We start from the raw sequence: 23,761 nt of genomic DNA on the forward strand, positions 1-23,761 counted from the left end.
CCACACACACCCACACCCACACACACACACACACACACAAGACATTTTTACATATATAGTTATTTTCATATTTACATACATAATATGTATAGGGCGTATTGTGATATATAGATACATACATATATATAAAATGCATAAGAGACATTATTATGTATATTGATGTTTACGTATATAATATGTATGGGGCATATTATTGTTACATATAGACACTTACATATATATCACACATACGAGACATTATTACATGTTGATACTTATATATAACGCATATGAAATGTTAGTGCATATATACATGTTTACATTAAAAATATATATAGGACATCTTGTTACGTCTAGATGTCTCTATATCACTGCTGTTGGAACAGAACCTCATATCTCCATTTTTGTCACTTTTCAGTTTTTAACAAAATTTGTCATTGTTCAGTTTAAACGGCCCAAAATTATCTGGAAAAAATTCTGGTTCCACTGACTTACATTAAAAGTAAAGTATGTTTTTTGCTTCTCCTGTAAAGTTACCATTTTGGAGATTTTGTTCCAACAACAGCGATATACATAATACATATGGGACATTATTATATTAGATACTAACATACATCACACATACAGTGTAACAGGCAGTGTAGTTGTCGTTTTCAACTGATGTAAAAGATACAAGGTTTCGTTCCAACAGCGACAATATATATATTACATATAGACGAAGGGAGGAACTGACACTGTAATAAAAACACACACAGCCTCATTAGCTCAGTGACGCAGATCAGACTGGCTGACAGCTGTAGCTCTGAGCTGCTGAAGTTCAGACTGTAATCGCTCTAAACACCGAACACTTACACTACACTGAATGTACATAATAATATCATTAATTATGGAATTATGGAATTACTTATATGTAGATTTTTCTTTTTCTTCTGATGTAAAAAATGACAAAAAAGCAAAAATGTAAGGGGATCTTTCTCAAAGCGTGTCCATAAATATTTGAATGAATGAAATTATGCAAATAATCAGATTTGTAATTGTTTTGTCTTTCTGTACAGACAATAACTTTACATCAGATTCAGAGCACAACAGATTATCTCTTCCTCTACTCACACACGGATTGAAAGTGTAGAATCTGCACTTTTCACACTATTTCTCCACTCATTTCACTGAACTATGACTCTGACATAATTAATATAAATGATATAAATATAATATTATAAATAACGTTTTATGTAATGATTTTTTGTCACCAGCAACTTCTAAGGGAGATGAACTGTACTGACTCCTGTCAGAGCAGACTCTTCTGTGAGTGAATATACAGCGGTGCTGGTATCTGTACATTATCTCGGTGTTTGTTTGGGTTTTTAAGCACTTAAAACCAGTTTAATTGACGTTTCCCCAAATGTTTAGCTGAACTGTTTACTGAGGTGCTTCACATGCAGTGTTCTCGGAAGCTTGAGCTCGTAAATTATTTTAACGGATGAGTAAATGTTTAACATCCGCAGCCTCCTGAGTTTAATCTGTAGTGGAGTTAAAGCGACACTTCAGCAAAATATGAAACTTTCGCAGCCCCCACCCCCGAATGTAGTCGGACTGGACGTGTTAGTGTCTGAAGTTTGCTTCCTTAGTTTTAGTTCTGAAGCTACGAGGCTAACAGAGCTAACAAGTAATGCAGTTAATACCCCAACAATTAGCATGATGCTAACTGCATGCCTAATTCATCAGACACTCACCTGAAACGTTAGTCGAATTTTCTGAGGCTTTCTTTTTGAAAAATTCTGTTCCACCTTAAATGGTGCACCACTTACGTTAAGGCACCTAAGGCTCTTATTTGCATTTTCCGTTCCACCTTAAATGGTGAAGCAGTTACATTCTGGCACCTCAGACTTCATATTCTAATTTCCCGTTCCACCTTAAATGGTGCACCAGCTACGTTAAGGCACCTAAGGCTTCTTATTCTAATTCTCCGTTCTACCTTAAATGGTGCACGAGTTATGTTAAGGCACCTAAGGCTTCTTATTCTAATTTCCCGTTCCACCTTAAATGCTGCACCAGTTACGTCAAGGCACCCAAGTCTTCTTATTCTAATTTCCCGTTCCACCTTAAATGCTGCACCAGTTACGTTAAGGTACCTAAGGCTTCTTATTCTAATTCTCCGTTCCACCTTAAATGGTGCACCAGTTACATTAAGGCACCTAAGGCTTCTTATTCTATTTTTCCATTCCACCTTAAATGGTGCACCTGTTACGTTCCACCTTAAATGGTGAAGCAGTTACCTTCTGACACGCAAGTCTTCTAATTCTCCGTTCCACCTTAAATGGTGCACCTGTTACCTTAAGACACCTAAGGATTCTTATTCTAATTTCCCGTTCCACCTTAAATGGTGGACCAGTTACGTTAAGGCACCTAAGGCTTCTATTCTGATTCTCCGTTCCACCTTAAATGGTGGACCAGATACATTAAGGCACCTAAGGCTTCTTATTCTAATTTCCCGTTCCACCTTAAATGGTGGACCAGTTACGTTAAGGCACCTAAGGCTTCTTATTCTGATTCTCCGTTCCACCTTAAATGGTGGACCAGATACATTAAGGCACCTAAGGCTTCTTATTCTAATTCTCCGTTCCACCTTAAATGGTGGACCAAATACATTAAGGCACCTAAGGGTTCTTATTCTATTTTTCCGTTCCACCTTAAATGGTGCGCCTGTTAGCTACATTTTAGCTACATTAGCCTTGCAGCTCCAGCGTAAAGCTAAAGAAGTGAACCCCAGACGCCGAACTCTGACCCTGACCCTCCGTTCAGGTGAAGCTGAGGGGGAAACCGGGGAAAATGTCATTTTTTGCTGAACTGGCGCTTTAATGCTGAGTGATTGTTTACACTCTCTGCCTCCTCCACACCTGCGTTCCTCCGGAGTTCCTCCTGAGTTCCTCCTCCTGTGTTAATTTTAGTGTAAGCGAGCGCGTCGCAGTTTAAACATGTGGCCCGTCGCTGCACTTCGGGCAATTTGAGCCCGGCGCTACGGTTTCAGCGGGGAAATGTGCCGCGCTAATATTAGATCCCCGCTGAGCGCCGGCAGCGCCGCGAACCCACTAACCGTTTACACGCTCAGACAGAACAACACTCCAGCTTCTGCCTCACCTGCTTCTGATGGACACTGTGCTGTTTTCTCCTGTTTTACAGACCGAGGCGGAGCGCCGAGAGGGTGAGTCGGTCACGCTGCTGCTTTTTATGGAAGCCCATTCACTTAAAATAAATCAGCCAGCGTCTCATCATTACTGTTTTCATTAATAAGTCAATTACTGAGCCGTTATTTTCAGAAACATTCTCATTAGTTTGAGATGCTAAGTCATTATTTTGATAAGCATTCTTGAACATTTCTCAAAATAATGAGAAAGCATTTCAAAATCGCAAGAAGGTATCTCAAAATAATGACTTAGTATCTCAAAATAATGACTTAGTATCTCAAAATAATCTCAAAATATTGAGAAAACAACTCAAAATAATGAAATATTTTCTCAAAATAACGAGAAAGCATTTCAAAATAATGAGATAATATCAAAATAATGACAACATCTCAAAATAATAAGAAAGCATCTCAAAATAATGAGATAGTGTCTTATGGTGTAGCAATTCAGCTAATCATGAAAAACTGAGGTGCTGTTTTTTTTTATTTGAAGTGGTGAAAATGGGCTTCCATAGTTTTTACATCTGTATGAGAGCAAATAAAGATAAGAACTGTGCAAAAGTCAGAACAGCCAAAGCAGCCTTTAAAGAGGAACCACTGATTTTTCAACATTCCTGTGTAATTCAACAGTTAATCTGTAATCAGAGCGGTTCAGAGCGGTTTGGTGTGAAACGCTCTGTTCTAGATAAACTTACCGAGTCAGAACGGTTCACAGTGGTGGTGATAGGAACCAGACGTCCACCTCTAAAAGCTCCCTCACAGAAAGTTCCTGCATGACATGGTTATGAATTCACTGCCTGATGACTGAGACACTGTTTTATGATAGTTTTTACCTTAAAATTCATTCATGGTAAAATCCCCAAATTTATTATTTCAGATTTTCCACTATTTTCCATCATCAACATTCCATATAAACTCAGAAGACTCGTGTAGGTTCACTGGTGGTTCTGGATAGGAAATAAAATGTCTATATTTGTGTTGTAGTCATGGCGACCCCTGGTTCCTATCACCACCACTGTAAAGACATCTGAACCATTTCACACCAAACCACTCTGAATCACTCTGTTATGGGGGAATTTAGAAATCTGGTGGAATCCCCCTTTAACAGAAATTTAGTATCTCAGCATGGCATAACACAAACAGCTAACTCTAATCTCAGCTGTGTGAGTCAGTGAGTCACTCTTTCCCTTTATTCCAGCTTCTATTCTTTTCAGGAGACTCACTTTCAGTTCCTCAAAGAATCTGCAGACACAGCTCCAAAGTTCAGCCTTAGAAGCTGGTTGATGATTTTCTGAAGTTTCAGAAAATGTCAGATTCATGTTGTGTTCTTAAAGCGCAGAACTGTTCTCACCTCTGTGCTCTTGAGTGTCTGTAGATTCTGTTCTTACCCAAGAACAAACCCCACATAAGAAACATTGGTGAGTCAGAAGTGGGTTTAAGAAGGAATTTCTTCTTAAGAACAGTTGGTGAATGAGGCCCAGTGTCTTTAGGAGAAAAAAGTTTTGGTGAATTTATTATGAAATTCTGGTGCACTGAGTCTAAAATATAGAAGCAACTGCTGTGGAATTACTTGTCATTGAGTTTAACAGCTCTGCGAATCCAGTGCGGTCCTGATAATGTAGGCATTGTGATTTATTTCTTAGAGGTCTGCTGCTCATCATAGTGAGGTGAAATAGTCAGTCTGTACAAAATCTGCTTTCGAGACCCCACATTTATAGAGGCTGATCTTATGGTGTCTACTTGACACTTCACCTCACCGCATCCTGTTAATTTCACTGAAGAGCTCTGCTGTGTTGCATGGTGCATCATGGTTTGTGGTGCGACTAAATTTGCCTCACTGCGCAGCGAGATTATGCAAATGAATGCAGCCGCTGCACTGCGTTCAGCCAATCAGGTAACGATAGACTGGCCTTCATCACGAAGGGCAAACGCAGCTTTCTCCGAGAGCAGAGAAACAACGGCTCTCTTCTCTCGGTCAGTGACAGTCAGCATAATAATGAAAATATCTGGTTTATACAGAACTATTAACGGTGGAGATTTGGACGAAAGACGTTCGATTGGATGAAGCTGGAAGGCGATCTATAAACCATACGGAGCTCATAGGATACTTGCTAAGGTAGCTAGTTTGCTAGTAAGATTGAGAGCGCTAACTTTCTAGCTTGTGTGGATGACTATAATAATATAATATAATAATAATAATAATAATAATAATAATAATAATGATAATAAAATAATACTCAGGAGATCCTTTGTCCCTAGAGCCATTAGGCTCTTCAACTCTTCCCACTGGGGCCAGAGAGAGAGGGAAGATGAAAGATGAGGCCTGAATCTCTTATGCTAAATCATAGGTTTATTTTATCCATCTGCACATATTGTCATTATATACTGTTACCTGTGCCTCCTTGTACTTTCTTTACTGCACTGCCTTTTTTATCTCAGGATAGATCTTATTGCATATTTTTGTATATTCGTAGTTGTATATATGCTTGTAGATTTGTTTTTTTGTATATATTCCTGCCTCTGTGTGACGACTACTGGCTGCTACATTATCTATCGATCTATCTATCTATCTAAAAGCATACAAATTATACATCTATATTTCAGTCTCATTGTAAGGTTCTGTGCAACAGCAAATAGCGTATTAGATTGTTTAGTACCTCAAATATGCTTGGTACTGCTCTTTTTCCGACATAGAAATTCCTGCCTGCGGTGAGCAAAGAGGTTCGGTGTGGCGTAATGTTGCGAGAAAGAGCGCAAATGGACACATACCCTAAAAACATGTCGCTGCTATTTGAACAAAACCTCACATGTCCACTTTTGTCATTTTGTAAATTCTTAAAAATGCCCATGGCCTTTAAACAAAGTGCCAAAATTTCATGACAAATTGACCAACAGAAATGCTCCAAAATTACTTGAAACAAGGTAATATTGTTTATATTCTTCTGTTACCACATGGTGCTTGGACCCCGAGGATTGCCACTTGCTATATTAAAAGCTGTTTAGCTCTCGTAGTGTTTACAGTCAGAACCTGACGTGTTCTACATCAGTTTCAAGCGAGAACTGAATAGAAGCTGGTTGTCTTGGTGACTTAATGAAGATTAACCCATTCCTCACCCTCTTTAGTAGAGGGAGAGGTTCTGTTTATGGTGACGAGTTTTATGTAGAGCCATATACATGCTTCTCTGTATATATAGAGAACTATTTAAATGGTTCTCTGCATGGTGAATTGGTTCTTCAGATTGATGGAGAATGTGTTGTGTATGGGTCTATATAGAACCTTTCTGAAAATGGTTCTTTGTAGCACCAAAAAGGGTTCTTCTACTGTTACCAGCTTGACATCTTAGCCCTTTTTGGTGCTATACAGAACCATATACAACACAATCTGAAGAACCATCCCACCACCAGAACATTTAAGCATATATAGAACTTGAGGGGGTCTCTGACTTTTGCACAGTGCTGTAATTAGCGTTTTTGTGTCGTCTGTTTGTGTCGTTTGTGTCGTTTGTGTCGTTCGTGTCGTTTGCGGTGAGATAAGAGCTTTTAGGCTTTAAGGGGTTAAAATCTCTCTCTGTGCCGTCAGTGTGAGCTGGTGGTTAAAGTCCAGCGGAACAGAGTGATCAGCGAGAGCGCCGGAGAGAACCACAGCGCGTCCGAGCGTCTATGCGGCTCAGGTGAGTCTGTTTACCTGAAACACCTCAAATAAGCCTGAAGCTGTAGGAGGTCCGAGGTCACACCTGCACAGCGGTCACTGTTGTGTCTTTGTGCTTTTATAGTCTCTGATCTGAGGCGCAGCTGCCCTGTCAGTCAGGTTAGCGTCAACCTTTACAGTCTGGACTTCTGACTGTGGGATTCCTGTACATCTCATTTACATTACATACATATTCATATGTATTTGCATAATTATATAAATGTTTGATATCCTTTCTGCATGGGCAGGTTTGAGTCCACATTTCTGATTTCTTCTGTATGTTGAGATCTGTAACTGTTTCTCCACTATAATTTATATAATAATTTATATAACAAAGCCGCGTGATTCGGTTATCACTGCTGATAATTATGATCATAACTCAGTTGTACTGAGATGAATCCTCTTCTGGGTCTATTAGTAAATTTCTGTTTGCCTTATTCCTGAAAACTGGCTATCACGGCTAACTTTACTGCAGCTCACATAGCTAACGTGGCTAATTAGCTGCAGTGATCTAACATTAGCTTCCACTCTCCTTACCAATACTGAAGCTAACGTAGCTAACTTGGCTAATTAGCGGCGGTGGTCTACCATTAGCGTCCACTCTCTTTACCAATACTGCAGCTAACATAGCTAATGTCGCTAATTAGCTGCAGTGATCTAACATTAGCGTCCACTCTCTTTACCAATACTGAAGCTAACATAGCTAACTTGGCTAATTAGCGGCGGTGGTCTACCATTAGCGTCCACTCTCTTTACCAATACTGCAGCTAACATAGCTAATGTCGCTAATTAGCTGCAGTGATCTAACATTAGCGTCCACTCTCTTTACCAATACTGAAGCTAACGTAGCTAACTTGGCTAATTAGCAGTGGTGGTCTACCATTAGCGTCCACTCTCTTTACCAATACTGAAGCTAACGTAGCTAACTTGGCTAATTAGCGGTGGTGGTCTACCATTAGCGTCCACTCTCTTTACCAATACTGAAGCTAACGTAGCTAACTTGGCTAGTTAGCGGTGGTTGTCTACCATTAGCTTCCACTCTCTTTACCAATACTGCAGCTAACATAGCTAACGTGGCTAATTAGCGGTGGTGGTCTACCATTAGCGTCCACTCTCTTTACCAATACTGAAGCTAACGTAGCTAACTTGGCTAGTTAGCGGTGGTTGTCTACCATTAGCGTCCACTCTCTTTACCAATACTGAAGCTAACGTAGCTAACTTGGCTAGTTAGCGGTGGTTGTCTACCATTAGCTTCCACTCTCTTTACCAATACTGCAGCTAACGTAGCTAACGTGGCTAATTAGCGGTGGTGGTCTACCATTAGCGTCCACTCTGTCTGACCTACATACCAACACTGAAGCTAACATCGCTAACTTGACTGATTAAAAAAAGACGGTTCTTGAGGGGTTCTTTAATAAAGGATGTATATAGAACTCATGAACACTCAAAGAACCATTTGCACGTTTAAAGGGTTCTTTGCATGGTGAAATGGTTCCTCAGAGTGAGGGAGAGTTGGTTGCATATGGTTCTGTATACAAAATTTTTGACAAGGGTTCTATTTAGCACCAGAAAGGGTTCTGGTATTGTATACAAGATTGACATTGCAACAACAGCAGAACCCTTTCTGGTGCTATATAAAACTATATACAACGCAGTTCCAGGTTCAGTCTCAGCACTAAGGCCTGTTTCGGCTCTGATGGTGAAGTGTAGAGTTTGTGTCCACCGTCCTCTCCAGCTGCCAGAAATAGCCGGGGCAAGTGGACAAGGGCAGCAGCACATCTTCAGTTACACCGCTGCTCCTTACTCTCTGGACAGCTGTACTCCACAGGAGTTTGGGGACACTTAGATTTTTACACATAAACAAATAAACATGTTTTCTTACTGTTTTTCAGTAACCGTCCACATTAAAGCCTTAATCAGGCTTAGTCAGAGCAAAACATCACACGTACAAATATGTGTGCTAATATTAGTGACAGTGCTGTCTTGTGAGTGAAGCCAAAAGCCACGCCCACTTTATCTCCTGGCTGTGATGTCAGCACTCGAACCTTTCAGGTGTTTAAACCTTTGGGTCGAAAGAGTTTACTTTTAACAGACGTGAACCATTAAAAAATGTAACACTTTAAAAAAATTGAAACACTTCTAAAATTTCACTTTTAAAAGATTTTGATATAATATTTTAACACTGTTGAAGTTCAGATCCCCCCACCCATTCAGTCTACAGCAGTTTAGCTCCACCATTCAGTCTACAGCAGTTTAGCTCCACCATTCAGTCTACAGCAGTTTAGCTCCACCATTCAGTCTACAGCAGTTTAGCTCCACCATTCAGCTACAGCAGTTTAGCTCCACCATTCAGCTACAGCAGTTTAGCTCCACCATTCAGTCTACAGCAGTTTAGCTCCACCATTCAGCTACAGCAGTTTAGCTCCACCATTCAGTCTACAGCAGTTTAGCTCCACCATTCAGCTACAGCAGTTTAGCTCCACCATTCAGTCTACAGCAGTTTAGCCCCACCATTCAGCTACAGCAGTTTAGCTCCACCATTCAGCTACAGCAGTTTAGCTCCACCATTCAGCTACAGCAGTTTAGCTCCACCCATTCAGTCTACAGCAGTTTAGCCACACCCATTTAGCTACAGCAGTTTAGCCACACCCATTCAGCTACAGCAGTTTAGCCACACCCATTCAGCTACAGCAGTTTAGCCCCACCATTCAGTCTACAGCAGTTTAGCTCCACCATTCAGTCTACAGCAGTTTAGCCCCACCGTTCAGTCTACAGCAGTTTAGCCCCACCATTCAGTCTACAGCAGTTTAGCCCCACCGTTCAGTCTACAGCAGTTTAGCCCCACCGTTCAGTCTACAGCAGTTTAGCCCCACCGTTCAGTCTACAGCAGTTTAGCCCCACCGTTCAGTCTACAGCAGTTTAGCTCCACCGTTCAGTCTACAGCAGTTTAGCTCCACCGTTCAGCTACAGCAGTTTAGCTCCACCGTTCAGCTACAGCAGTTTAGCTCCACCATTCAGTCTACAGCAGTTTAGCCCCACCATTCAGCTACAGCAGTTTAGCTCCACCATTCAGCTACAGCAGTTTAGCTCCACCCATTCAGTCTACAGCAGTTTAGCCACACCCATTTAGCTACAGCAGTTTAGCCACACCCATTTAGCTACAGCAGTTTAGCCACACCCATTCAGCTACAGCAGTTTAGCCACACCCATTCAGCTACAGCAGTTTAGCTCCACCGTTCAGTCTACAGCAGTTTAGCTCCACCGTTCAGTCTACAGCAGTTTAGCTCCACCGTTCAGTCTACAGCAGTTTAGCCCCACCGTTCAGCTACAGCAGTTTAGCTCCACCATTCAGCTACAGCAGTTTAGCCACACCCATTCAGTCTACAGCAGTTTAGCCACACCCATTTAGCTACAGCAGTTTAGCCACACCCATTTAGCTACAGCAGTTTAGCCACACCCATTCAGCTACAGCAGTTTAGCTCCACCGTTCAGTCTACAGCAGTTTAGCTCCACCGTTCAGTCTACAGCAGTTTAGCTCCACCGTTCAGTCTACAGCAGTTTAGCTCCACCATTCAGCTACAGCAGTTTAGCTCCACCATTCAGCTACAGCAGTTTAGCCCCACCCATTCAGCTACAGCAGTTTAGCTCCACCGTTCAGTCTACAGCAGTTTAGCTCCACCGTTCAGTCTACAGCAGTTTAGCCCCACCCATTCAGCTACAGCAGTTTAGCTCCACCGTTCAGTCTACAGCAGTTTAGCTCCACCATTCAGCTACAGCAGTTTAGCCCCACCATTCAGCTACAGCAGTTTAGCCCCGTTCATATTCCACTGGAAGGCGAAGTTCCCGTCTGAGCTGCAGTGTTAAAGGGCTGATCTGAGCTGCAGTGTTAAAGGGCTGATCTGAGCTGCAGTGTTAAAGGGCTGATCTGAGCTGCAGTGTTAAAGGGCTGTAAAGTCTTTATCTGCTGACTGACTGAAAACTCAGTCAGTCTAATTGAGTCACGTGCTAAATGTGGCTAAAGGCTAAATGTTAGCAGTTAGCATGTTAGCCTGAGGGGTCTTGGGTTCGTTAGTGAACAGCTGAGCTGCCAGTGACCCCATCATACACTGCGAGTCAATCCCCACCCCCGCCCCCGGGCAGGCGCGCAGGGTCTCTGAGAATCTGCTGTATGTGTTATTGATGAGCGTCAGCGAGTTATCGGGTTACTGAACACGGCACTCAGCGTTCTGTTACACCGCCGGGCTCACTTTCACTCTCTCACCACTCTCTCCCTCTGCACACCCCCCACCTGTCACACCTGTCTCTCTATCTCTCTCTCTCTCTATCTCTCTTTCTCTCTCTCACTCTCTCTCACCACTCTTTCCCTCTGCACACCCCACACCTGTCACACCTGTCTCTCTCTCTCTCTCTCTCTCTCTCTCTCTCTCTCTCTCTATCTCTCTCTCTCTCTCTCACTCTCTCTCCCTCTGCACACCCCCCACCTGTCACACCTGTCTCTCTCTCTCTCTTTCTCTCTCTCTCTCTCTCTCTCTCTCACTCTTTTTCTCTGTCTCTCTCTCCATGTATATATCTCTCTCTCTCCCTCTCTCTCTCCGCTCAGATCAGAGGTAACAACAGTGGACGAGTCGTACATTATTGATCAGCCTTTAGAGAACAGGCACACAGGATTACAGGATCAATACTGACTAATCACCCAGTGATCAGCTTGGCTACAGTCACAGACCCAGTATGAAGTATCTCTCTCTCTCTCTCTCTCTCTCTCTCTCTCTCTCTCTCTCTCTCTCCGCAGCTGAAACAGAGAAGCTGATGGACGAGCAGAAGAGACGGGATGATTTCTCTGAAGAGCGCCACAGATCCCCTGCCAGTCAGCAGGGGGAGACAGACTCACATTTCCCCGATTCCTCTCTCAGCCCTTCCTCCTCTTCCGACCCGGCCACGCCCTCTTTTACCGTGACGGACAGCCCCCGGCTGAGCGGAGGAGGGGAGGAGGAGGCCGAGAGTCCAGCAGATACGCACACGGTGGCCAAAGTGACCGACGCGCTGCGGACTGGAGGGCCCGGAAAGGAGATGGAGGGAGGAGGGGAGCCTCTGGACACCGGGCAGGACCTGGGACCGGACCGGACGGAAGTAGCAGAGCCAGTGGAGAAGGGAGGAGGAGAGGAGGAGGTGGAGGAGGCGGTGGAGGCTCTGGAGCTGGAGGCTGGAGGAGAACACCAGGAGCCGCTGGATCTGGAGGTTCCTGAGCTGAGAGCAGAGGATGAGCTGGAGGAGGAGGGACACGGCGTGGAGACGCTGGAGGTGGAGAAAACGGACACGCTGGACGACCTGGCCAAACGCATCCAGGTGGAGGAGGTGAGCGGATCTACAAACAGCTGACACTCACATAAACAGCCATTCAGAGGCTTAGAGTCACTCGCCTGAGATAAATATTACAAACTACGCACTACAAAGTATTTTTAGATGTTTCAATGTGGTTTTATTTTGGGAACAGGAAGTTGTTCAGTAATATATTGTGATTATTAGGGGTGTAACGATTCACAACATTCACAAAAATTTTGATTTGGGAACATTTGATACTCAATGTTTTTGATACAGAAAAAATAAAGAATGGCTGAAAATATGTTTTATGTTAAAGTTAATATGTTAATATTTCTGTTTTCATTTATTAGCACATCCAGCATAATCCAAATAACATGTTATTATGCTAGTTATGATTTAATGAGACAATTTGATGCAATACAATACACCACTGTACACTTTGATACAATATAATACATTTTAATACAATATAATACATTTTAATACAATATAATGCGCTTTGATACACTTTGATGCAGTATTGATAGAATATTGATTGTGTCTCCAGTATGAGACAGTTTGATAAGTTGTATTCTTACATCTCATCAGTTCTGTTTTTACAGCCTGTTTTGCCGCCTTATTGAATATGAGTGATTCTGGATGTTATTATTGTTATGATTTTGTTCTCTGTGCTGCTCGGGTCGTGTTGTGTTGGTGTTTAACTCTCGCCCACTGGTTTGTCAGGGTTGGCGAGTATCAGCTGTAGAACTGTTTACAATGCTTTGCGTAAATTACAGAATGTAATCAGGTTTACCCCACCCCCCCCACCCCAAACGTAGCCAATCAAGGCGTGTTTGGTGTCTGAAGTTTGCTTCTTTAGTTTTAGCACTGAAGCTGTGAGGCTAATGGAGGCTGATGGAGCCAACAAGTAATGGAGCTCCTGTACACCAATTAGCATCATGCTAAATCGTCTCACTCTCAGCTCAGAGTGTGTGGAGCTGTTCAGTGTCTCTGATAGTCGTGATTCTGTGGTTTCTGTGTGACTCACTGTCATCTGTAAACATGGGCTAAAGTACATTAGCGTAGCTAAACCCAGCAGCACATCAAGAAGCCTGAATTCTTTCCATGCAGTTAGCGTGATGCTAAATTGACGGTTATAAAAACTAACTAAGATGCTGAATGTGGCAGAAGGCCATGAGCGCTTAGCGTGCTAGCATCAGCGGCTTTGGGTTGTTCAGAGGTCCCACGAGGTCACAGGAGCTCTTTTAGATTCAACAGTTAAACACAAAAGCTGAAGTTCATCGTGTGTACAGCCATGTGCTAAAGTTAGCGCGCCCCCGTTCGAATTCCACGTTTTTGTTGGTTTTCTAAGTGAAAATTAGTGAACACGTCCTCTGCAAGGATTTTTCCAGCTGAAATTTAAGGCAAAATTTGCGTTTATTTGTTCAACATATATAATATAATATAAAACAGGCCACATTTTATGTTTTATTTTTTCTAATATGCAAAATTCAGCAAACGGAGGATGTATAACTTATTTACACTGTAGATTTACACTCTAGTCTGAGCGGGGCGCGCTAACTTTAGCACACGGCTGTATGTGTGATGTAACGATGACCGTTTGGGTCTGAATGAATGGAGCTCCAGTGGAATGTGCGGCCGGCTGATCTCCTGCTGTAACAATAAGAGCTTTCAGCAGGCTGAGCGTTAGCCGGGTACTCGCTGCTGTTGTGCTCTGTTGCCAAAATGCTAATCATGTGACTCAACATTCTTAAGCAGCAGAAACTCAAAGGGGTCCAATCATGCTCTCAACCCCCCCCCATGACCCCGAGTGACCTGCCACGTACACAGGAACATACAAGGAGTTAGATCTTCTTTGTAATTCACACTAAATGGCCAAAAGTATGTGGACACTGCTCCTAATGGTTGAGTTCAGGTGTGCCAGCCACGCCCATTGCTAACAGGTGTATAAAAGTAAAGCACATAGCTTTGTAGTCTCAATAGACAAACACTGGCAGTAGAGGGTCGTACTGAAGAGCTCAGTGACTTTAAACATGGCACTATCATAGGATGCTGCCTCTGCCACAAGTCAGTTTGTGAAATTTGTGCCCTGCTCGAGCTGCCCCAGACAACTGTCAGCAACTGCGTATCCCACATATGTCATATATTTATACAACAGTTCCGGCCACGCAAGCCGATTGGTTGAGAAGCGTTCTGTTTTTTCACAAACACTCTATCACTCCGCTGAGACGCCGTTGCTAAGCAACAACTCTGACAGCTGTAGGAGACGCTCGAGCCATTTGAACGTTTTTACTTCTTACTTTGCCACAAACAGAAAACGGACACTTTTAAGATCACATTTGACCGACAGCCGATTTGGTCAGACTCTGAAGATGAGACGACACTAAATTCCCAAACTGTCATCACCACTGAGCAGCTTTTCAGTCGGCAGCTGAGACAGAAGAACAGCTAAACAACCTGGAATCAGCCAGAAATGAACCCAACACCATTCGCCAAACGTGGGGTTGTGTATTCTAGGATATACAGTACTGCGCCCTGTGATGTGTAAACCTGTTTATCAGAGCAGGGAAAGTTTATTTGCTTAAAAACAAAAACATTAACATGAGAATAAACACAAATAAACTGCTGCTGAATGAACTGTGATATGCTGGAGAGCAGAGAGAAGTCTAGAACCAAACCTGAGTTCTTCTGACCTACAGATTCATAACTTTACTGACACTTCTGCACAGCACTGTGTGCATATACACAAACAAAGGACTCACACACCCTGTAGTAAAAGTTACACTACGTTAGCAGAAGGTGTTTCAGGTGAAAGTCCATGCTGACAGACTCCAGCGGTAAACACTGTCTGAGTGGACTGGAGCTCCTGCGCTGGACTGCGGCCTCACATACGACCCAAAGCCCAGCTGTATGCTGGTCTGATAGAACCCGTGATTGTAGCTCAGTCACGGCTGGGACGCTGTCATCTTTGTCATATTTTTCATTTTATAATGCGGCAAATGTTTTCAGTGGTGACAGGTCTGGACTGCAGGCAGGTCATTTTAGCACCCGGACTCTTTTAATATGGAGCAATGCTGCTGTAATACATGCAAAGATCACGGCCAGCAAATACTGGTTTTTGGCCTTGTCCCTTTCATACAGAGATTTCTCCAGATTCTCTGAGTCTTTTAATGTTATTATGTACCGTAGATGATGAAAAGCAGAAGTTCTTTGCTGTTTTTATAGAAACGTTATTCTTGAATTGTTGCACTATTTGCTCAACTTTACCAGTCTTTCCAACTTTTTTGGAATGTGTTGTTGGCATCAAATTCAAAATTGGCACATATTTTTTAAAAAAAATTGATATGTTGTCCTTGTCCTATTTTCAATGAAATATAGGGTTTAAATGATTTACACATCATTATGTTCTGTTTTTATTTACATTTTGCACAGCGTCCCAACTTTTTCTGGAAATGGGGTTGGATTATAAACTCACTGCTGGATCAGAAACATGACAGTTAAAGATTTTCCTGATATTTTAACCAAAATAATTTCCTTTTTTCGGGTTACATGAATGCGCTGATTCATCAAAGCAGCCACAGATGCTAATGTGGAGCTGTGATTGGTCAGGATGATCACTGTAAACAAACACTGTGATTGGCTAGAGGGCTCACTTGCATGTTCATCTGTGGTATCAGTTAGGATTGGGCTGATAGATGATCGTTGACGGCTAACAGATACAACCCGCCCCGCCCAAACACAGCAACACCTGTGGTTCAGCTTTAAAGGGCCCATACCCCTCATTTTTCTTGCGTTCTATTTTTTCCTCCCTGATAATTTTTGTCATTTTGTGTTTAGTAAACAGTCATAATTCACTTTTACATCATTTATCTTTATCTTTTAGAATTAAACAGACTGTGCCTTTAATACTGACATATTTAAATGAGCTACATTCTGATTGGCTGTTCCATATTTGTGTTTCAATCAAAAAGCAGCCCAGGCTGAAACACTACTTATAGCTACGACATGAATGGGCGGGGCCTGGACGATTTTTTGGCGGATAGATGAAAATGTGTTGGTTTTTATGACATCACAAAAACATCAAATTAATAAATTAAAAATGGGAAGCTTAGTTTCCATATATGGGCTGTCTGGACAGTGAAACCTTAACAATGTGTTAATACTACAACAAAAAAGTGAGGAAGACTCCATAATATGGGCCCTTTAATTTGAGGATACACGAGTACAAGAAATAACAGGTTCAGGAATTATACATTTAATTATTAGAAAAGAAGAACTAAACATCTCCACATCCTGGAAATGAGTTAATTAATATGTAATGTTGACGTCTCTGCACACAGAACATGAGATGAATCTGAGTATTGAGTGGCTGTTAGTGCAGTTATTAATCCTCTGCTCTCTGTTTACTGGTGTTCTCATATCATCCTGCGTCGGTGAGGCTGATGCTGAGCTACAGGCTGTGAATCTGCTGTGCTGTTGTCAGATATTAAAGGGTAGAGCAGCGCCGGGTCCGTCTGAGCTGCGTCTGAATCTGTAATGCACTTTTAATGGCTGTTTACTGGAAACGAGCGCAGCTGATCTGAAGAAGCTGCAGAGCCGGTTTAGAGGCAGAGATTCTGCAGGGAAACATGATGTTACAGGTGTGCTCTGTTAGTAGCAGGCAAGGTGTGAAACACAGAGCGTTCCGGAATCCCCTAATTAACCCCTGAATATCTCAAAATCCAAATTCTGGAGGTCCCTGAAAATAAGGTTCTGCTGTCTCAGACACTCAAACACTTAACAGACACTCAAATCCAGACTCAGTGAAGCTGATTGTTTATCTGCTTCCCCCACAATCAGCTTCTGTCTCTGGTGTTCTTAACTAACTAGAGCTGCAGCACTGCTCTGCCTCAGGGTGGCGCTGTAGCAGACTGGTTCACCCAGTTGGTCTGTCATAGTCTAGAAACTGTAACTCTGCCCGGATTCCTCTGAAAAACTTTACAATGAGCTGCAGCAGATCTGTAAATCTGAAAACTCGCCCAGTTTCCCAAGAGTTTGGAGTGAAGAGTGACTGTTCCTCATTTCTCACACTGAAGACAGAAGAGGAGACGAGGAAGATCTCAGTTACTGTGAGGAAGAGCGCAGAACCGCACTAGAACAGAGACTCTACAGAAGAGGAGACGAGGAAGATCTCAGTTACTGTGAGGAAGAGCGCAGAACCGCACTAGAACAGAGACTCTACAGAAGAGGAGACGAGGAAGATCTCAGTTACTGTGAGGAAGAGCGCAGAACCGCACTAGAACAGAGACTCTACAGAAGAACAGCTGATAAAACAGACATTTACTGACACTGAAGCATCAGCGCCACTATGGAGAGAGAGTTAGCAGACAGACAACACGGGACCCCCGATACCAGGGGGGATTCACACATTGGTAGCAGGTACATCTAGTGATGCACTGATCCGATACTCTGGATCTGACTGGCACCGATACTGACCTTATTAAACAAATTGTATATCCACCAGACGTGTCCAATATAGGGATGGGCAATAATTACGTATGTAAATTCTAAACATTTTAAATATTTAATATGCAAATATTGCATATTTCATTACAAAGAGAGCATAATTAGTGCTCTTTAATTGTCATTTTTGCAGTGCAGGATGTGAAATGTTGATTGCAAATCATTTTATTCATTGTTTTTCGTAGTATTTTATTCAAATGTGGCACGTCTGGTTCTTTTTTCCCATCCAGCTTAACAGATATCAGAAACATAAATATCATAGCATATTGATTATCATGAAAATTACTTGAAGTATCATGATATTATATTTATGCCATATCGCCCAGCTCTAGTCTGATACCGTCTTTTAGCCATGGTTGTGAACACTAAGTAAATAAAGAGCATGTGTCGTTTAACCGGGGGTGTTCAAACTTGCACATACGACTGTATTAATTATTGATAATTATTGATAGTAAGTGGTATTGTGATTATTTCTGTCCATATCGCTCAGCTCAGTCCAGTCTGGAGCGAATCTCACCGCAGACGCTTCGCTGGTATTATTTCTGTTTTGCGATGATGTTGATGCCACACGATCGCCCACCTCACGTCTCGCTTAGCCACACTGTCTGTCTGTGTGTCGGTTCTGAATGTAATTAATTGCAGTGTTTGTCCATTAGTGCTGATGGCTGACGGGGAGAATAGTACAGATGTTTTTACAGGTCCTGATTAGTGGAGATGCATGTTTTGAGTGCTGCTGCAAATGGGATTTAATTTAGAAACACTTTCACTGTTTCACACAACGGGAAAATTAATTGTTTTATTTTTTGTGGTTGTTGTAGAGAGACAGTAATTAAGCTGCTGATTAAATGAGGACAAATTCAGAGAACAGAGCACCTTTCAGATCAGGTATTATTAATAATCTAACAAGGGCTGCACTATATATCCACCCATTCAGCCTACTGCGGTTTAGCCCCGCCCATTCACCCTACATCTGTTTAGCTCTGCCTATTCAGCCTATTGCAGTTTAGCCCCGCCCATTCAGCCTACATATGTTTGGCCCCGGCCATTCACCCTACATCTGTGTAGCCCCGCCCATTCAGTCTACTGCCGTTTAGCCCCGCCCATTCACCCCACATATGGTTGGCCCCGCCCATTCAGCCTATTGCATCTTAGCCCCACCCATTCAGTCTACAGTTTAGTCCCGCCCATTCAGCCTACAGAAGTTTAGCTCCACCCATTCAGCCCACAGCAGTTTAGCCCCACCCATTCAGCCTACAGCAGCATAGCCCCACCCATTCAGCCTACAGCAGCATAGCCCCACCCATTCAGCCTACAGCAGTTTAACCCCACCCATTAAGCTTTAAGCACTTTAGTCCCACCCATTCAATCTACAGCAGTTTAGCCCCGCCTATTCAGCCTACAGAAGTTTAGCCCAATTCATTCGACCTACAGTAGTTTAGCCCCACCCATTTAATCTACAGCAGTTTAGCCAAAGTTACTGGAGTGGAAGCCAATCAGAACAGAGTTCATTTGCATGTATCAGTCTTAAGCTCACAGTAACCAAAGTGGTTTGACTGTAAGGAGTAAAGGAGGAAAATCGCCGTGTATGAATTCTGAAATGAATTCTGAAATGAATTCTGCCTGTTTTTGGTAAATAAACCCACAGAATGTTATAAATGAACCTCAGGGGGTAAAAATGTAGCAGATGGTCCCTTTAATGCATTTCTGATGCCCATCACTGAGGCAGTGGAGCAGACCGGCCGGTGTTCAGATTAGATTAGCTGACTTGCGGCTCTGTTTCCTGAACAGTTTTGCTCCTGCAGATCAATAACTCTTCACACCGTGACCTCTGACCTCTTGGAAAAGTGTCCAGTCATCCCGAGTGCCCACCTACTGCTCTTTAACAGTCTGACCCCTGAGTGACTTTTCCATCACTGAGAGGCTGATGATGTAACAGCGTTCAACTCCTGTTTCCTGACTGATCTTCCCCTCTGTATTATTAATGAGGAGGGTGAGGCCCCCTGCAGGTGGACAGAGGAACCGCAGCTCTTTATAGAAAACTAACGGTGGCCAGTAATTTGTAGAATTTTTATAATATGTTATTTTATGATTTGTGAATGGAAGAACAGATTTACTCTCTGGTTCTGTTATCCAGACACTTAAAATATGGCTCTTCAAAGGTTCTGTAGTAAAGACAGTGGTTCTATTGAGAGGCATGAGTTCTATATAGAATCATCTGCATGCTTAAATGGTTCTCTGCATGGTGAAATTGTTATTCAGATTGATGGAGAATGTGGTGTATATGGATCTATATAGAACTTTTTTGAAAATGGTTCTATATGTCATGAAAAAGGGTTCTTCTGTTCTTCTGTATCAATAGCAGAACCCTTTTTGGTGCTATATAGAACCATATACAACACATTCTCCATCAATCTGAAGAATTATTTTACCATGCAAAGAACCATTTAAGCATGCAAATTGTTCTATGAGTATTCATGGTTCTATACAGAACCGTTGTTTTTACTAAAGAACCCTTGAAGAACCATCTTTTTTAAGAGTGTAGTCAGTCAGGATGGTGTGTTTTTAGAGGCAAAGCACTCGTGGACCTGGCGGGTAACTTACTCACTCATGTGTAGCAGGCTGAAGGTCCTCCACAAGGGGGCACTGTTAAGGCCCCAGTAGCCTTTTTGTGCTTTCTAAGAGTGTTTACACCGACAGAGTTTTTATACACTCAACGGAGCATCTTTTCTTTCTGTGTAGAAGCGTTTTTTAGTCCAGCAGAATGAACAGCGTTCTAACTGAACAGTGTCCATGATTTCCAAAAAGAATTTCAAATGTTAATTTGTTGGTCTACAGGACACTTTTCGACTTCCCCTCAGTTCATCTTAAATGAGCTCAGGCCCAGAGAAGGTGGCAGCGTTTCTATATCCTGTTTATATTTGGTTTCTTCTTTGTGTTTTAGAGTTTTAACTTGCATTTGTGGATGCAGTGATGAACTGTGTTCACAGACAGTGGTTTTCAGAAGTGTTTCTGAGCCCATGCAGTGATTTCCACTACAGAATCATGTCTGTTTTTAATGCAGTGCTGCCTGAGAGCCCAAAGATCACGGCCAGCAAATACTGGTTTTTGGCCTTGACCCTTATATACAGAGATTTCTCCAGATTCTCTGAGTCTTTTAATGATATTATGTTTCCGCAGATGATGGAAAGCAGAAGTTCTTTGCTGTTTTATGTTGAGAAACGTTCTTCTTGAATTGTTGCACTATTTGATGGTGCAGTCTTTCACAGAGTGGTGAACCCCTCCTCATCTTTACTTCTGAAAGACTCCGCCTCTCTGAGATGCTCTTTATACCCAATCATGTTACTGACCTGTTGCCAATTAACCACCAGGTGTTTTTATAGCATTACACAACTTTACCAGTCTTTTGTTCCCCCGTCCCAACTTTTTTGGAACGTGTTGTTGGCATCAAATTCAAAATGGGCAAATATTTTTCAAAAAACAATAAAATTTCTCAGTTTAAACATTTGATATGTTGTTTTTGTAGTTTTCAATGAAATATAGGATTTAAATGATTTGCACATCATTGCATTTTGTTTTTATTTACATTTTGCACAGCGTCCCAACTTTCTTGGAATGGGGTTGTACAGTAAGGAAGCTGTTTTTAACGCTGTATCAGCCTCCAGTGTGGAGGTGCTTCACATCACTGACGCTTTGTGTCCCTGTCAGATGTTAAACTGAGCTGTTTTCTCTCAGATCACTCCAGCTGCTGGTCTGGTTTCTATCCTGAAGAGAAGAGCCTCTCTGGAGGGGACGAGCTCCACCACACCGACTCCAAAACCCGCCAGCAAACGCAAAGTCCGCTTCAGAGTTCCTGACGACGGCCTGGACAACGGTACATCTTTACCCTCATAGAATACTTAATTATCATAATATATACACAGAGATACACAGAGATACACAGAGATACACAGAAATACACAGAGATACACAGAGATACACAGAGATACACTGACCAGTTCTTCTCCTTGTGTCTACACTCACTGTCCATTTTATCCGCTCCAGTTACCATACGTTGTAGCTCTACAATTCAATCAATTAATCAATCAATCAACCTTTATTTAATCTTGGAGAACATTGAAGGTGACCCTCATCGCCGGGTTGTTACAGAACAAGGGATTGATAATGTGTAAGAACATTTCAAACAATAAAAGTAATTTAATTAAAAAAAGACTCAAATCAGGTAAGTATTAAAAATGAAACATTAATAATAAAAATACATAAAAATACAGTAAAAACATAAAACAATAATTAAAATGTAGATAAAAGGTAAAAGTTAATAAAGTCAAATCAAAATAAAATAAAAGGAGAATAAGATCAAAAAGTAAACTAAAAATTAATTAAAATGATGTAAATAATAATAAAATAATCATAATTAAAATAAGAATATGAATAATAAATAAACAAACAAATAAATAATAAAATAATGAAAATAAGATCATAATGGTAAAAAATCAGGTAAAACAGTGTCAGGCAGAGTGGAGGTGGTCAGAGAGTAAAAGTTTAAAATGACCGAGTGACCCAGCGAGCTGAGCTTTACTGTGGTCCATCTGTTGACTCTGTTAGCCCCCCATCACCCTGTTCTTCAGTGGTGATCTCCATATATTATTATTCTAAAATGGTGAAAATAGAGAAAAACCCTTCATAAGCAGGTGTGTCCAAACCCTTATATGCAACTGAACACCAAAAATGTGGCTTCATGGTATTTGGTAGTGAAAAACATGAAGGCTGTGAAAATGTTTTTAATAAATGACCATCATTAGATAACAAACTACCATTTCAGATAGAAAGCTGTTTAGATCTTGTTTCTCTTTAGAAGAAAAACCCTGCAAAACAGCTGCTGAATGTCCCACACTGGGGGGAAAAAGCTGAAGGCCACGCCTATTTTCTCCTCTTGCTGTGATGTCACTCATCAGCACTCAAACCTTTCAGGTGTTTAAACCACTTTTAGACCAAAAGAGGTATAAATGAGCTTTTAACAACAGTTTGGAAAAGATTGTTTTTATTAAAAATTGTAATTATTAGTGATGGTGCATCACATGCATTATGGGATACCATAGCAATGACTTACACCAACTGGGCAAGCATAGCAACCACCGAGCCATACCGTAGCAACCAAATGGGGTACCATAGCAACACCTTAGCAACCACCAGCTACACCCTAGCAACCATCTTGGATACCATAGCAATGACCTAGAATCAGCTTAGCACCTACTTGGGCTACAATAGCAACCATCTAGCAGCACTTTAGCAACCACTTGGGATACTATAGCAACACCCTAACAACCACCTGGGATACCATAGCAACCACCTAGCTACACATTAGCAACCATTTTGGGTACCATAGCAACCACCTAGAAACACCTTAACAACTACTTGGGATATCATAGAAATCACCTACGAACACCCTAACAACCACCTAAAATACCATAGTAACTGCATGGCAACACCCTAGCAACCAAGGGAGTTTCTACTACTTCATTATGTGTAATTCATGTCTGTCTTATCGATTATGCAGAAGAGGTGGGCGGAGACCCCTGGTTGCTCCTCCTCCTGCTGTGCCTGGCCACCGTGGTGATCAGTGTGGGCGGGACTGCGCTGTACTGCACCTTCGGCGACGCCCAGTCAAGCGTGTGCACGGATTTCTCCCACAATATGGACTTCTACGTAGGTCAGGTTCAGCGGGGGGTGGACGAGCTCCGGCACTGGCTGACCCGCGGCTCGTAGCAGGAGGACAGAGGAGCAGCGCAGAGGGACCCAAACGCCTCTCCGGATAAAAACGCGTAGGTACTCTACTGTTATTACCGCCGTAATACTGTCACGGACAAAAAAACGAACATTTTATAACAGTTCTTTGATTTTGACTTTAAATAAGAGGACTGAACACTGAAATTCATAGCTGGACACTGTAATATACCCATTTTCCTCAAATGTAGCAGAGGAGCTACGATGCTAATGTGGCTAACAATATGAAATATATAAAAATGGACAAAAGTCTGGACAAAATTCTGCTGCCATCTGACTGTGCTAATGTACATTGGTCCATGTTTATA

At 42.1% G+C, this 23,761-nt stretch overlaps 1 protein-coding gene across 1 annotated transcript in view; it reads left to right on the forward strand.

Moving 5' to 3' along the window:
* Window positions 1-23,761, forward strand: part of cnsta (consortin, connexin sorting protein a) — a 48,957-nt gene that overhangs the window by 22,741 nt on the left and 2,455 nt on the right. The window contains exons 9-13 of the mRNA XM_036592653.1: window positions 3,160-3,181; window positions 6,744-6,834; window positions 11,641-12,203; window positions 21,405-21,543; window positions 23,227-23,491. Coding sequence (XP_036448546.1) covers window positions 3,160-3,181; window positions 6,744-6,834; window positions 11,641-12,203; window positions 21,405-21,543; window positions 23,227-23,435 — 1,024 coding nt within the window. The 3' untranslated portion in view covers window positions 23,436-23,491. The remainder of the gene's footprint in view (window positions 1-3,159; window positions 3,182-6,743; window positions 6,835-11,640; window positions 12,204-21,404; window positions 21,544-23,226; window positions 23,492-23,761) is intronic.

Source organism: Colossoma macropomum, unplaced genomic scaffold (assembly GCF_904425465.1).
Source record: "Colossoma macropomum unplaced genomic scaffold, Colossoma_macropomum, whole genome shotgun sequence".
Taxonomy (NCBI): Eukaryota; Metazoa; Chordata; class Actinopteri; order Characiformes; family Serrasalmidae; genus Colossoma; species Colossoma macropomum.